The following is a 16622-nucleotide window of genomic DNA, read 5'->3' as shown; positions in this document are numbered from 1 at the left end:
CCCAGGCTGTACAGGAAACTGTCACAATGGCTAATAAATTGTCCAGGCCGATCAATGAGGGGGGTGAGAGAGCGGATACAGTCGGTGTTTGCTCAGGAATGGGACACATTTCAGTCACAACCACATGGAGGGGGAATAAATTCCTGATAAGGTGTCATATTGGAACAGTCAGCATTCAATCAGAGTGTTGGCAGGAAATCAATAACAAGCAGGAAGTGGGTGTGTGTGTGTGTATTCATGTATTCACTGGAACCCAAGGGACTTATCTGTCGCATGTTGGTGCTTCTCTCATCCATCCACTAATCAGGCGCAGGACATTGATAAATGCCAAACCACATTTGTGGATGTGGTGGCGTTGGTCGCTCTCTTACCTTATCGCAAGAAAACTGCTGCAGCGCCATGACGTCACAGAGAGGAAGAGCCCTATCTGGCCTCCGCACCGCTCCTTATATGGACAGTTACATCATGTGGGCAGCGTCTTCTTTACGAATCAGCCAAGAGGTGGGGGAAAAAGACATTTCCTATATCGCAGTAAAAATTTCAAAGCGAGAAACACCCACGCAGGTGTTTGCGTACGTGGAGTACGTTGTAGGAACATCTGAAAGGTGTTAATTGAACAGCGGGAAGTGAGACTTTGCAGGCGCACTGCACTTTTCCTGCAAATTGAAATATAGTTTTTTGTGAGTGCAACGCAAAGATGCGATGGAGACCCAAGGAAAACAGGCGACAATGTGCAAGAAAATGCTATTTCTGGCCTGAAATGAAACATGACTTCAATTCTTTGTAGTTTATACTGGTAAAAACATAGCTTTTCCCATTTGTGTGTGAGTGCAAGTTTTTAAGCCTGTAGCTTTGTTTCAGAAATGGCCGTGGCCATTTTTCACTGTTACACAAACAACACTGTCGGGTGTGTCGTGTGCACATGGACACAAAGGAAAAGCAGCCAAATGTGAGGTTTGACCTATAATGGCATATGCACATTCTGGTCCTATGTACTTAGCGTTCTGGCCTCGGAGGCCCGCTGGCTGCTGATTCACCAGCACAGCCAGGACTGTGAGGGTAATTACAAAGACCTATGCAGTCTATAAATACAAGCACAGATCTGATATAAACACATGTCAGCCTGAGCCACTAAAGGGATCAAATTCTCTGATCAAAGTCTCTTTTTTAATAAAAACAAAAACAAAGATCTGGATGGTAAAAAACTCCAAAGGTTTCAATACAATTGTACTGTGGCAGAGAAATCAGTCAGGGATGGTTTCATCTCCCAGACAGACCAACCAATGACCTTTGACCAACAAGTCCAGCCTGGATGGAGACGTCAAATAAATAACTAATTGAGCAGATACTGGATGTCAGCTCTGTCTTTAGTCACTGCTGTAACAGTGAAGCCCCCCCAGGGCCACGCTTTCAAACACTGGAGACATGGGCCCACATCAGCACATACGCTCAGCTGCCGGACGCTCCCTAGCTTGTTAGAGCACGTCGAAGGGTGGGGTGGGGTGGGAGCAAGCCACTGCTCGACCCAGAGGTCAGGAGGTCAGAGTGAACGAGGAGAGGTCAGGATGGCAGAGCCCACACCTCAAGGCTGTCCAGCGCCTAGACGGCTCCGGCTCCAAAAACAAATGGGAGGCAGGAGGCTGGCAGTGGGGTGGTCCAGTGCCAGCAGCCACCAGGGACGGCATTGTGTCTGGAGGGGTTGACTGCTACTGTCGGTTATGATGAAGACAGGCCATCTTAATGAATTAAAGCATTGCAATAGAATGATATTTTTATTGAGTATTACTTCAAAGCTTGGCTTTGAACTACTAATAAACTCTGCGAAAGAACTCACCCTACTACCTAAACAACAGTATCTCTCAATGCTTGTATAAATAAATGAACAGATTATTAAAATCAATTCAATACGCACAACGCTTTTACAGTGCGGTAAGTTGTGACTGTGTCTAGGGATACAAAAAAAACAGGTACGTGTTGGTCATCATAACCTGAGGGCAAAAGACAAAGACATGACGTAGGAGGGCAGTTTCTGCTTTGCTGACTCATCTTGTTTCCTCTTCGAAGAATGTACAACGCAAACATCTAACCAGTTGTTATTTCCTTGGAACGCCAGAACACCAGGGAACAGTGTTCATTCTCCCCTTCTGAGTCTTTAATGTACACACAGTAGTAGTCGGGGAAACTGTGCCACCTGTTCGAGAGCGCAGGAAAGGGGAAATGCGTGTATTGGACCCAGCAGATTGAGAAAACAAGGGAAGCACCCTAGACTGGTGTCTGTTTCGAGTGTGATCGAGGTTGTTATGATTTCATTGGTTGAGATGTTAGTTTTTAGTTTGAATGGAAATGTTCAGGTAAAAAAAAAAGATGTATTGATATATAAACAGATCGTAAAATCATGTAAAAAGGCTGAAACAAAAAGCTAACCACTGTTATCTTTAATTATAAAATGTCATCCAGATGTTTAACTTGTGTTGTAGGTCACACATTTATTACATTATATTAATACATGAGTGTGAAAAAAATTACCATAGACTACATGATTTTTTTCTTGTATATTACACAACATTTCCACCAGAACATAAACGTGCTGTCACCCTCACAAACTCAGACGCGTTGCGTGCCGAGTCGAGACAAACCAGCTGAGCGACACCCAGCTGACGGACACGTGTCAGAGGGACATTTAAACTCTGTTGGCAGCCACACGCTGGAGCGTATGCCTTATCGTGCCGCAGGCGCTGGGCCTGGGCGATTAGCAGGTTATCTCTCATCCTGCACTGGCGTGGATCTGAGCTGAGACAGGAAGGAAAGGCTGGGACGGTGGCTCAGTGGCTCCAGCCTGCAACAGCAGAATAATGCCTCAGATAGGGTGCAGGTCTGCACGATGGGAAGACGACGAGAAAAAAGCAACAAGGCATGAGCAGCATATCAAGCACATCCTAAAGAAAGAGATAGGAGGAATGGTCGGCAGGGGAGGTGGGGGAGGCAGGAACAACTGTTTACTGCCCCCCCCGCCCACCCGATCTCCCCCAAGCCCACCGCATGAGGCCACAGGCTGGCTTGGCCTTCGTCCTCTTCCCTGCTGCAGCCTCCAGTCTGCCGGAGTTACGAAAACAATTTGTGTGTCGCCGGATCGTTTTCTGCCATCCCTGCCCTGCCAGGCTGCGCTGTTTTGTTTTTTTGCATCATACTTTCCAAAGTCAATCACAGGGGGCCTTCCGTACGTCAGTGTTATTGGAGGGTAACTGGATGATGGCTCTGAAACCATACTTTGGCAAAAACAAATTCCCTGAGCCGCTTCAGGCTGCAGAGCCGGCGGAGCTCTGTCATTGCAGCGCGGACAGAACACAATGCGGGTCAAGTCCGCATGTGGGAAGTGGAATCATAGCTGCATCCCCGATGCCGGCCGTCGCCAAACCTGGAGCGGAGCAGACCCCAGACGAAGGGATTGAAGGGATCTCCCCTCAGCCTTCCCCTGGGATTAGCTCAGTCCTCCAGTAGTCGAAATTCTGGCGATGATGAAATGATGATGACATGTTAGATGTAAAAAATAATAATAAAAAAAAAAGTTTTTCTGTACTCTGCGTTTTCTTATTTTTGTTTCCAGAAGGTTCCAGAAAAATCAAACAGGTCAGGAAAGCCCACTTGTGATGCCCACCTTTCACAAATATAATTGGTTACAATAATTACAACTTACCGTAATAAAAAAAAACGTTATAGTAGTGTAACTATTTCAATTACTTTACTTTACGGAGTAATGTAACTAATTACATTTAATTACATTTTGAATATTTTTCAACATTTTGAATAGATCTTCTCTCTTCTTTACCTGCCAGTATTTAGCATTCAGCAAAGTGCGCCGCAATTCGGAACTTGACAGGAGAACCAACTAGAAGCATCCGAGTAGTACCAAACTTTTGTCTGTGGAGATACAAAAGTGGATAGTGCTCGTGCCAAGCCACGCAAAGCAACAAAAAATAAAATGATTAAACATAAAATCCAACCTTTTTTTTTTTTTTTTTTAAATAGAATTGGTCAGATGTGATTAATATTGCAATTATGAATAATTCCACAAGTAACTTTAAGTTAATTGCTCATTTTTCCAGTAATATAACTGACTTCAATTAACTTTATTTTGTAATTAAATGACATAATAACGTTACACGTAACTTATATCTCCCCAACTCCCCAGCTTTCACTCATGCTGCCCTCTGGGTGTCCGCTTTTCTTTCTCACACGTTTTCCTCTTCTCCCATACTTCTTCTTCCCGTGATCGTGCCGGCCTGCACGCTCTGGCATCCCGCTCCTGGCAGTGAGCTGCGCGCGCACAATGGCATCGAACAACAAGCTGGACGTTGTTGGTTCCACTCAGGCAGAACGCAGATGGCAGAGAAACACTCATCTGCATGCAGGACTGGACTCTGTCCAACCAAATTGAAAAGCAGCTGATTCTCATTTATAACAGTCTGCCGATGGAAAGACTTTGAGGCGTGAAAGCTTCACGATATCTCACATCAGACAAAAACTCACGGCACGCCGCGTCCGGAGGCAGTTACCGTCACCGACGTGGCTCGAACCGCCGTTGCCACCACTTTGGAGTCGCAGCCAAAGCCGAGGAGGACAAAGTCTCCTATCCAAGGCTTCCTCCGTCTCCTCTGCCAGACATTCTTGGGAAGATAGGAACAGCCATGTCCGTCACACAACGAGCACAGAAACCGCCTAAACCGTCGCGACTGTGCCAAACGCATTGCATTCATCATTCTTGAAGTGAACCAGATGAATTTTTCCCCCTTCTCCGCTGCATCTACATTGTAACCAGGAATGCCCATAGTAGGAGTCGCATAAGTGCTCCATGTGGTTTTGACCTCAGCTTGACTGTCTGGTTGCTCTTGGGCTGCAAATGTGTTTTTGATAAATCAGCTATTTTGTTTTAATTTAATTCTTAAAAAAAAAAAATCTTGCTGAACCCTTTAGACAAGATGATATTTTGGACCAGAGCAGATTGCTTTTCAGTTTTAGTTAGTTACTTAGTTACTTACCAGTCCAGCTGAAAACACTCAACTATGGTGTCATCCCTAAAACCTTCATCCACGTTCAGAATCTCATTAATCAGAATCAGAATCAGAATCAGTTTTATTAACCAAGTTTGTACATGCCAAACAAAGAATTTGACTCTGTTTTTTTCTCTATACGACTACTTAGGTTAAAAAAGAAACAAAAAAACAAACAGAATAAGTAAAAAGTAAGGGTAAACAAGTAAACGATGTGCAACCAGAAGTATAAAAAGTACCATGAAGCCAATATTTATGTTTAGAAATTATGTCATGTATTAAAATGCTGAAGGTTGCATTGAGGGCTTATGTAAAAATAAGGCAACACTGCAGACAGACCCTTTCAAAGTGGATCTACTGTCAAATGTGTGAATGTCTTGTAAGGCAGAAAATAACACTTGCGGTCAATGACAATAAACTATTAAAAACACAACTGTATTCATAATATTGCCTTATTCCCTGAGATGCTCACATTGGACCTATAGTGTAACCTAATGTCAGCAAAAATGTCATTAGATGTTCACCTGTGTGCTGATGCACATGTAGATAAAGCATAAAAAAAATAATGTGACTTATTATATTTTCCCCTTCATATTCTTTTCAATTGAACATTTTCAAATGTGATTTCATTTTCAATTCAGCAACAGTTGCTACAACTTCCTGTTTGGGAAAAACCAGATGGTTGAATATGATCATATCACATTCTTTGGTCTTCCGAGGTGTGGGTGTGTGGGGAGGCGAGGGGGTTGAGTTTCAGGCCTTCGAATGAGGACACGTAATTTCTCCTTCCCATTTTCTTTCATGCAGTTTCCTCCTCAGGAATCTACAGACGCTCAAAGATGATTGTGTCACATGCAGGTTATGTAGGTTGACCTTGTGCATGTGTGGGAATTTCAGATCAAACAGGAAAGTGTCTGCTTAAGCATGCAAGCATGCACTAAAAACACACACACACACACACACACACACACACACACACACACACACACACACACACGGACAACTGGAAGTCCCAGTTGTTCAATTTATACACCACACAGATATTTTGTTTCATTTTTTTAAGCTTTTATATATAATTTATTACATATACCCGAGAAGCCAATAGCAACAGTGATATTACTATTTTCTCAGAAACAAAAAAACCCCAAAAACAATAACAGTACAACAATAACTAATAAAAATGACTTCACAGATCTTCCAGTAGTGAAAAAGTGGACATGAGCTAAAGTGACAGACTTTAGCTCATGTCTTAGACAAATCTTCTTATTTGAATCAATTGATCTTCTACTTTGAAGTCAAAAACCTTGTGACCCGTCACACACTGCATACACATATTATTCATTCATGATAAATGATGATTGATACATTTTGAAAACATTGTGAAGTTAAGGGTATGGGAATTAAACATTTGTAGGCCAGTGTAGCGCCAGACCACGTTGATCCTGCTTGTAGTTGCTTCTAACGTGCCTGAACACATCTGTATCCACATTACCCTACAGCGAGTACTCTTTTTTCTCTCAGTGATTGTTTTTTTTGTCACAGGATCAAAATCTACTTTAGAACTCACACCCGTCACTTGATGTCATTTTATGTAAATGCTTCCCTGGATTCCTTTGAAAACCTGATAAACAAATCATCTCTGCAGTGAGTACTGCCACTTCTTCCCTTTGTTAAAACTGAAAATCGTTGTTTCCTCTGAAGGTTTGGGAGATGGAGGAGGTCATGGATTGCTTTGTTTTTATCAGTCTCTAATGTGCTTTTCTCAGTGTTGTGCTGGCTGACAGCCTTATTTTGCCTGCAGCTTTTATGAATCACCGCAACCCCTCGTTGTTGTTCCTCGCTGGAGCAGTGGCACCTCCAACAGAAACAATCTTACGGTGGAATGTTCACCTCGTCCCAACAACATGTTCAAGAAGTTGGAAACAATGTTCACAGTTCCCTTGTTATCTCCAAGGGTCGTTTTACATATTTCCGTATCTTTGTTTCATTCTGACCTCAGTGGTGCTGCTTCGCACTATGAATCACTCGGCAAGACCAAAAAACATCAATGACTCCAGAAGACATAAATTTGGCCCTAATTACATTTTCCAAGAGTGTTAATTCAGATTAAAATATTCCTTTTGTTTTGGAAGGTGACATGCCAGTCTAAGAAGGTGGAACAGACAACTGGCTGGAGGTGTTGTCGCTATCCTGGCAGAGGTGTCAGTGCTGTCGGTGACATCACAAAGGTTGAAAAAAAGCACAAATATTTCTTGGGCATGTATTGACAGAGTAGAGACATGTTATTTTATAACATATTTAACACTGCTATGTACATAGACATAGGATATTACAGGGGAACTTAAAAAGACAATATTTCATTTGTCAATGTGCAAGATATCACTTCGAAATTGATTTGTAGATTGATTTATCAATGTAAAAACAGTGCCAAGCCAGACACCGAGACATCTGTGTTAGGAACCCCCCCTCTAATCTAAAGTCCCCAGACTGTCTAATAATGATCTTGTGTTACCACTCTGATTGGCCTAGACTAATTAAAACCTACTAAAGACTTGTGCCCTCTTGAACAACAGCGAGAATGCCTGCTTGAGCTGTTGAAACATTGTATGATAAATAAATAATAATAATAATAAAAAAAAAAAATCGAAATTATGAGATAAAAAGTCAAAATTATAAGATGAAAAGTCATAATTATGAGATTTTAAAAAAGTCGAAATTATGAGATAAAGTCATAATTATGAGATAAAAAAAAGTGGGCTTCCATACTTTGCTTCATTTCTAAATGTTGTCTGGGTAATACATTTATGGTCTAATTTTATCAACTTCATGCTCTCTAACAGTTTATTGAACTTCATAGTGGAAACCCAAAGACTGGGCAACACTCGCAACATGCAAAAAGCCATCCGTCGTTTTATCACCACCAGGTTGCATTTCTCCGGCATCTCCAGCAGCGTCAGGTGCGACTCCAGTTGTAGGAGGAGTTTTGCAAGCAGGACACGCCCCCTCCACTAGAGCGCTTGCTCCTCACTTATTACTGAGGAGCGCACAACTGTCCGTCCGTCAGCGCGCACTGCCACAAAAACATGACCCGGACCGGAGTCGCTCCTACTCTTCAACGTCCACGACAGCGAACCCACCGCAGTTAAACCTCACCAGAGTCGCACGCGCCGCCGCCGAGTCGCCGCTCCTTGAACCAAACCAGTTTTCGCGACCCCTGTCTTCTCTGTCTTCTTTTTTTCCTTCCTTTTCCCTTCCTCTGCTTCTTGTCTCTCCCTGCGCTGGAGCGCCCGTGCCAGAAAATGTGCGTGGAGAGCGATGGATGCGAGATGGAAGGCTGCAGCAGCAGCAGCACTTCGGACGAGGTGCACACGCTGTCGGGCAGCATGAGCCCGGCGCTGAAGCCCAACCCGGACCTCCACCCCTGCAAGCCGGGCCACAAATTCCGCGCCGCGCTGCTCAGATGTCACTCGCCGACGACCGCGGCGGGGATCCTCAGTTTTGGGAACGTCCTCAACTACATGGATAGATACACCGTCGCCGGTAAGAACCCTGATTCTTTCCAACCCTCCTTATTTCTCCTGCTCTGTGTCTGTCTTGTAAGCGGGGCGATTGTGCGTATCGGTCTCCACTGAGCGGCCGGGAGCGATAAGGCGCTAATTGGTCGTGCGCTGGCCGGAGCCGGCAGCTCACCTCAGCTGAGGCGGGCGGAACAATGGATGAAGTGGACGATCTATTTCAACCGCAGGGCTGGAAAATGTGTTTCCATGGACTGCGGGCGCGCTGTAGTTTACGATCAACCTAAACTGCACGGCCTCTATGTTGGAGCAGAAAATGACATTTTTGATCGCACATCGCCAGCCCTGTTAGCACAACTGCGCATCGATCAGTCAACTCATCTGCAAAACCGACCGCGTGCTTTTTTTGACGCTGTTTCAACCGCGTGCTCATTTTTTTCAGATCAGACTCAGAGCTTTGTCTCAGCGGGAATAAAAAATGTTTTAGTCGCTCTCAATTCCTGGGTGATGATGATGATGATGATGATGATGATGATCAGGATGATCAGTATGATAATGATGATGATGATCACCATGCTAGAGGATGCTGCCGGCGGATCTGTGGATGCTGTGTCGAGCACATGCGGCGTGAGGCATCAACCTGCACCAGAATGCCTTCGTCCGTAGACCATACCGTAGTTTGTCTCATTCACTGTGTTCCCGTGGAGCTGATTGTGCCTCCAGCACTGGCTTCTGACCAGGTGTCAAAAGTGTCTGTGAAGTGTCTCTGAGAAACAAAAGACTTCAGGCTAATCAAATATAGATTTTTAATTATCTAATTTATCATTTGTCATTTATTTAATTTTCATTTATCTCGTTATTTAGAGATAAATGGAAATTTTAATGAAGCTGTCTTTTTGCTGTTCAGTTGTCAAATGCTCATTCATTTTGCTTCAGTGTCAATTTGTTGATGCTAGATTTTTGGCAAAGCATTCCCGTTTTTGCCAAAGGCTGCAAACAATTTTTAATAATTCCATTTGATGTAGTCATCATTTTAATCTTATCTTGGCTTAACCTATATTTGAAAACTGGATTTGGGTGTTTACACTGCTTATCTGGATTGGACATTGAACTGTGGTGCTGAATGGGTTAAAATAATGCTGCAACATGGAGAATGGAAGGAAGTATGTTGGTGGGGAGAGCTTCAAAGAGAAGTGATCACTGCTGGATCTTTGTCTTGTATTCCCACAGCAGAAGTACACTGAAAAAAATAAATCCACACACATTCTTTTTGCCGCACATTGTTTGCTAAAAACCTCGAAAAAGCACACAATCAGTTCAATCTATAGCCGCTGGCGGAGTGGAGGAGCGCTTAAGTCAACAGAACAGTTTGTACATAAGTGGCAGCATGCCCTTGGCTTCGGGTCCTTCAGGGGTGTCAATTGTAAATTCAAAACAAGCCACAAAGCCCCGGGGGCGTCTGACTGATCATCACGGCGTAAAGCGGCTTCGCCCGCTTGAGCTGCAGCCGCGCCAGGAATGTATCGATGTGCAGCGTCTCATCTCAGCATCGCCGCACGCCACTCAGTCACTGCAAATGAGACTAAACAGCCACATCCTCTGCCGTGGGTGAGTCAGTCCGGTCCAGCAGTTTGTACCCCTGTCTACTGACACTTCCTCGCGCTTGGATCAGAGAGAGAAAAAAAAAAAACACTAACAAAAAAAAACAAAGCTGGTTGGGAGGGATCCAACTACAATTTGTCTGCTCTCTCCCGGCTCCATCCGGCTACGATCCGCACCGAGCCCCCCTCATGTCAGAAAACCCTCCGCCTCCACCGCATGTGGTGGAGGGAGGGAGTTGTAGTAGAGAGGTGGGATGGGAGCGCAGGATGATGGAGGTGCAGGGGAGGGAGGCAGCGGTGGAGGAGGGGGTGGGGGGAGCTGCAGCAGCTCGGGCAAACCCTCTCAGGGGGGCGAGGCTGCGCTCGAATGGTGCAAAGGGGTCCTTTAAAGCCCACCACCGCGGACCAGCTACCTTGTGTATGCGACGCAAACACACACTCACACACGCGCGCGCAGCTCGAGGGCGATGATGCGCCATTCTCGCCTCTCTCTTCCGCTTCCCTCTCTCCCTCTTCAAGCGTTTTTTTCCTCATCATCTCCCGCTGTGTGAGCCACTCTGCGGTGGTAATTAAGTGATGGAGGCAGCGTGTGTGTTGCAGGCGTTTTTTTTTTTCTTCTTCTTCCTCTGAGCTGCTTGCAGGCTGGGCCGCAACGCCACGCAGACAATGTGCTTTTGTCACCTTATTGACTTTCATTCTCTGCTGCTTCCACCTTTTACCCGTTTGTGTTTTCCTCAACATTTTCTTTCTGTAAATCTTTCCACGCATCACCATCGGCCAGACAATCGCACCTTTATGCCGGCCGGGCAAACCTGTCACAGTGCAACGTTACAAGCATGAGTGCGCGCTCACAGAAAACACATGTTCACACACACATTAAAAAAGATTCAGCGGAGCATTTCGAGAGGGGCTGAATGAGTGAGGGGAACTGTGAGGGGAGGGGCTGACTGGCTGACTGGCTGACTGGCTGACTGGCTGACTGGCTGCTGCAGTGCCAGTCAGTCAGAGGAGAGAGGAGAGAATCCACAGCCTGTACGCACCACGTCAAGCAAGGTCTTTGTACCAGCAGCCCGTTACTGCAGTCTGTGTCCGTCACTGAGGCATTGTGGCTGGGACACAGGGTGACCATTCTGGACACCGGAGCTATTCTGCTCCGCAACAATGATGGAGAGGGGGCAGGGGGGGGCAGTCGAAGACTTAGATCTCTCTGTTGCTCTCTCCCCATTGTCACAAAGCATAAGAGGAGCTGCACCACTACTACTACTACTACTCCTCAGGAGAAGCTGCTGTGTACGCTCTCTTGACTGCTCCCTGAACGCTTGAAGATGCAAGGCTGAAATGTGCATATGCAGATTTAGATGGAGGTTGGGGTGTTGAGGGGGTTACAGTTAAAAGTTGAAAAACAGAGCTGCACGAGCTTTGTGACTCATTTTGCTCACACAAAAGCAATGGAAATCAAGGACAAACTTCTCCTCTGGGCCGTTCCTCCCCAAGCTAATAAACTCTGATTGGGTGAATGACAGTTTTTGCATTCAGTGAGGGAGCATTGTTTCCGCGCTGCAAAGCCGGCGAAGAGCGAGCAATGTGAAGTCGAAGCCCGAGCGTGAGGAGGCGCGGAGGCGAGCCCCGTCAGTGTGAAGGGCTGCCGGAGGGAAGACGGCGCTGCGCTGTGGGCAAGCGGGACGCCAGGCTCAGCTGTTCAGCCGGTGGCTCTGCCCTGACCTGGGCTGCTCCCCTAGAGGCTGCCGCCTGCTATTCATTCGTTCATTCATTCATTCATTTATTTATCCTTTACGACTGCGATGCAGACGAGGCAGAGAAGGAGGCGTGGAGGGGAGGTTGGGGGTGGGGGTGGGGGCGTCTGACTCCTGGAGGGTGTCCTGGTGTGGTGGGTTTGGGGGGGGTGATTGGATTGTAGGTCAGAGAAGAGCTGGAAGAGTTACGACATGTACCCCACCACCACCCACTTGGGTCACTCTGGTGGCCTTGAAGGAGCAGCCATTTAATCCAGAGTGCACAGAGACGTCGAGGTTTCTTCAGAGGGCCACTTTGATTAATTTAATTTGAAGTGGCTTTGCAACCTTAAATCCCATTGTCGGTCCCTCTGCAGTCTCCCCCAGCAGACAGTCCAAGCTCCTCCGCAGCTTACCACCAGCAGGGATTAAGTCGTTGGCTTCTCTTTTCCTTTTTTTTTTTTTTTATCCACGAAATTTGAGGGACGTGTGAGCCGGGCGCGCCACACTTAGAGTCCGCCATTGTGCACGTTAACCCCGGATGCCCCCCCCCACTCCCTGCGTGCACCTAGAGTCACCCGCTTCCCACCTTGCGAAGGGGCTGCAGCCTAATCCGCAGAGTAGTGTGGGGTGATGCAGATTACCCCTCCGCCCCCCTTCTCCACCACCCCTCCCCCACCATGAGAGTTGACTCTGTCAAGCTGTCATTCTGTGGTGGGGGGGGGGGGGCCTAAAACCAGGGCCTCGTCCCATTGGAGGAGCGCAAAGACTGGCACGTGAACTTTTGGCATCTTGCATATAAGCGCAGATGACTGTGGAGCTAATAATCCTCTTACCTCAGTCTGTCCCGTCTGACAGACCGGATGGGCAGGATTCGGTCCTGACAGTTTTGTCCACTTCCCTTTTTTCTTCTTCTCTAAACTAGTCATTAGCATCAGCCCGAGGCATTCCCCCGTAATCGCTGGGAGAATGCGGCGCCCGCCGCGTCCTGTTAGTGCTCAAAAGTACGAGAAGGCGCATCGCTTTCAGTTCTGCCGAGTGGGGAAGAGAAGTGAGAAGTGTTCTCTGTCCGTCTGTCTGGGGAGGAGAAAGAAACAAAACCAAGTTTCTTAATGTCCCCATTGGTGCTACAAGTCCGTCCAATGGCGGGCGACGAGGTGTCTCCCCGATACAGAGGCTGCGTGGGCCGAGCTCGGCTTGCTCCGAGGTTTAGTCATCGCTTGCTGCTGCCTCCGTCCGCCTGCCTGTTTTATGACGCTTGCAATATAAAATGGCCCAAACAACACTTGCAGCCTCGAGTAATTTGCTTTTTACTGTTGCCGCCACCCTCCTCGCCCCCATCTGATGTGGATCTGCTTCAAATTAGAGCCGCTACACCGAGCAGCTCGCAACATCACCAAAGACCGCTAATTTGTCTGCCCCCCCACCCCCCCACCCCCAACAGCTTACTTCCAATCTTGCTCTCTCTATTTTTTCACCGGTAGCAAAAACATCACTGCAATCACTTGATACGCGACCAAATGGAGGGTTGCGGAGGGGTTTCCCCCCTCGCCGATCCGTCCCGGCTAATCTCTTTATGTTTATATCCCGGCCCGCCGTTCCCACCGCCGCGAGGAAGCAGCCTGTGTGTTCTTTAGGCTCACATTCACTCCGCGTCTGTAATAGTAACTGGCGGAATTAGACACAGCTCCCTCCTCTGCCAGAAGAGACCCTTTTATGTGGCTACCCCAGATTTCAGCCGTCAGGGCCGACACACTTCGCTCGCAGCCCCCTCGCCTCCCCGCCACCTTCCGCCGCGGCCCGCATTTTGGCCACTTGGTCAGAACTCGTTGACTTGTCACCTTCATACAGCTGTTATTTCGGCGCCACCCCAACCTCGGCTCCCATCAGTCATCGCAGCCGTGGGGTCGTTACATGTGTTGCATTCTGACGCAGGTTATTTATAACCCCGTCCTGCTCTCTTGCTTACTCGCTTGCTTGGACCAGTGGAGGGTCGGTGTGAGGAATACACACTTCGTATACAGGAGCATGTAGCGCACCACACCGCATGACACCGGCGGTGTTTTGTTGTTTGTTGTTTATTTGTATGTCCACGAGTTGTTGCCGTGGCAACAGCTGCTCTTATTAAGGGTCCGCATTTAGACATACCATCATCCAGCATGTCTTGCTCACATCATACTCCATGGTTAAGGTCAATGATTTGATTGAGACAGTATTCCAATATAGCCCTTTGAGTGCACATTACCTGCAAGAGTAATCCAGTTCTCATGGAGGCATCTGAGGTTGTGATGTGGCACATTGTTGTGTTTTCTTTCTTAACTACCAGCTCTTCCAATGAAATGAGCGTTCTTTAATGTCATTTTGGTGTTGCAGTGAGTGCAGCAGTTGCAGGGAAACACAATTTGACAAACTTGAAAAGGATGAAAACTAGATTCCATTGTTGCAATAACTGCCTCGGATGCTGCGGCTTAGGCATTCAACATTACACTGAAAATGATGCTAACTTAAAAGAAAATATATTATTATTACGAGTTTTTCCAAAAAAGGTTCCCCTTATTCGACATTACAGTTAACAGTTGGATTTGTGTTCTGCACATTTTCTGCCACCAAAGATTTAATGCCCAATTTTCTAAACTTGGAAAGCCTAGCTTTGACAGTAAAGTTAGCCAAAAGGAAAAGCATGTGTATGACACATATGGAGTGAGGAGTCACATGTCAGTTTCAACATACAGTGCCTCCCCTTATCACTGAAACCCTCCACAGGCTCTTATCATGAACTTCCAGCAGCTCGATGAGTCAACCTGTCGGAGACAACAGAGCCCACTCAAAGCCATGCTGGAAACTTGGAGGTAACGGTGGTCCCATAATTGCTGACCTTACACTTCCTCCACCCTCTCCTCTCTCTCCCTCCCCCCCTCTCACCAGAGGAGTGGAGTGTGTGGACGGAAGGACGGGGCGTTCACGCTCTCCGGTGTTCACCACCTCCGAGTTTGTGTTGGGTGAACCACCCCCGAGATAAACACGGTATCTGTTAGGCGTGTTCAAAACATCTCGGAGTGAGTCATGAGGACGGCCGGAGCCAGTCTCCATCCAGGACTTTTTCCAGGTTACTGAGATGTGTACCTGTAGAAAAATGCCTAAAAAAACCCAAACAAAAATAATTTCATCTCTTGGTTAAGACAGCCACGTTAGGGGGGTGCAAAGGGCGAGGCGCTGAAGCCTCGGCTGTGTTTGACAAGCTGTCGAATACCAGCTCATCCCAGTTTAAATAATGCGATAGGAAAATCATTTGTTTCCCTCCCTCCCCGCATTCCACCTGTGCTGATTAGAAGGGCAGGAAAGCATTGAGCAACACAGCTGAAACCAAAGCACTGATGTATTTGCCTTGGCTCCATGAATATGACGTAAGAATAAACAAATAAAGACCAATGTTGTCCATCATCCCGCCTCCACGCGCTTCAAAAAACACAAAATATGTTGTTTTTTCACTCCTCAGACTGCAGCTTATATCTCAACACACCACCAACAGTTCGGACAAAAAAAAAAAACCTCAAATTAAGAGAAACATACCAGCAACCAGGAATATTTCTCAAGTGATGAATTCATATTGTCCTGAAATCAAAAATCATTTCTTCCCAGACAACAACAACAACAACAACACGTTGTTCTTCTGAGAACTAGGATCCAATATTGACCGGCAGGCAGCTGCAGATACAGCCAGCAGTTGCGAGGACGGAACTGCAGTTATAGGCAGTGTTATTAGCTCTCGGTTCCTGGAGGCTGTCGCTGCTGCTAGAATAATATTTAGAAGGGCTTATTTACAGCAGCCCCGTGTTTAAACCCCAACTCCCTGGAGGGAAAATCCAATACTTTTCCCCATTTGCATGTGATATAGTAAATAATGGAGCCTGGCAGAAGGATTATGCAATCTCTAATATCCACCAATCAGGATGAGATCTTGCGCCTGTGTGTGTGTGTGCTTTTTTATTTCATTTGTGGATATCTGTCATGTTGTCAGCGCCAGACGGGATTGCAGCAGGATTTTCATTACTGTGTTTGCTTTTTGCCTTAACTGCGTTGCCGGGTAGAACAGGGGCGCTGACCTCTGTCAAAGAATTTCTGTTAAAGCTGAGGGTTAGAGGTGGGCTTACACATACACAAACACACACACACACACACACATGCACGCATAGCAGTACGGCCGTGTTTGTTTCTGTGCTGCGGAAGGTTCACACTGAGATCTGAATTCCTGTGGGGATGTGCAGTTGGTTTTCGGCTGTTGTGCAGCTGAGGTGCGTCACAAGGACAACACACACCGCATCACCCACCTGCAACTATTTAAGAAACAGCTCAGCCAGGAATGAAAGACAAAAGACATAATTTTTCAGCTAAACAAAGGATTCTAAGAAATGCCTTAAAAAGAAAAAGCTGTGGACTAAAATCTAAAGAAAATAAGAATAATTCAATAAATTAAAATGTAATGGTTTCACTAGTTACCCATTAAACTGATTTTAATAGACAGCATTTCAACATTTTATGAGGCAAACCTGATCGACAATATTCTTTTTTTCTAATTTTTAGAAATGTTTTCGGTGAACTCTTCAATCCGCTGCTGAGCATCACTTGGGCATAACAAAACGTGGCGTAACGAGCATGCAAGCAGACTTTTGCATCTGGTAACCGCTGTAAGGATGTTGCTTGTGAGACAATGACAGGCTGTGTTTA

At 46.3% G+C, this 16622-nt stretch overlaps 1 protein-coding gene across 1 annotated transcript in view; it reads left to right on the top strand.

The window, feature by feature from the left end:
• Nucleotides 1-8076: 8076 nt before the first annotated feature.
• Nucleotides 8077-16622, top strand: part of spns2 (SPNS lysolipid transporter 2, sphingosine-1-phosphate) — a 58297-nt gene continuing 49751 nt past the window's right edge. Inside the window, exon 1 of the mRNA XM_076020107.1 lies at nt 8077-8588. Coding sequence (XP_075876222.1) covers nt 8348-8588 — 241 coding nt within the window. The 5' untranslated portion in view covers nt 8077-8347. The remainder of the gene's footprint in view (nt 8589-16622) is intronic.

The sequence above is a fragment of the Nelusetta ayraudi genome, unplaced genomic scaffold, assembly GCF_046127955.1.
Source record: "Nelusetta ayraudi isolate G7.1 ecotype Tasmania unplaced genomic scaffold, CSIRO-AGI_Nayr_v1 ptg000011l, whole genome shotgun sequence".
Lineage (NCBI taxonomy): Eukaryota > Metazoa > Chordata > Actinopteri > Tetraodontiformes > Monacanthidae > Nelusetta > Nelusetta ayraudi.
This window is presented reverse-complemented; position numbering and strand designations above follow the sequence as displayed.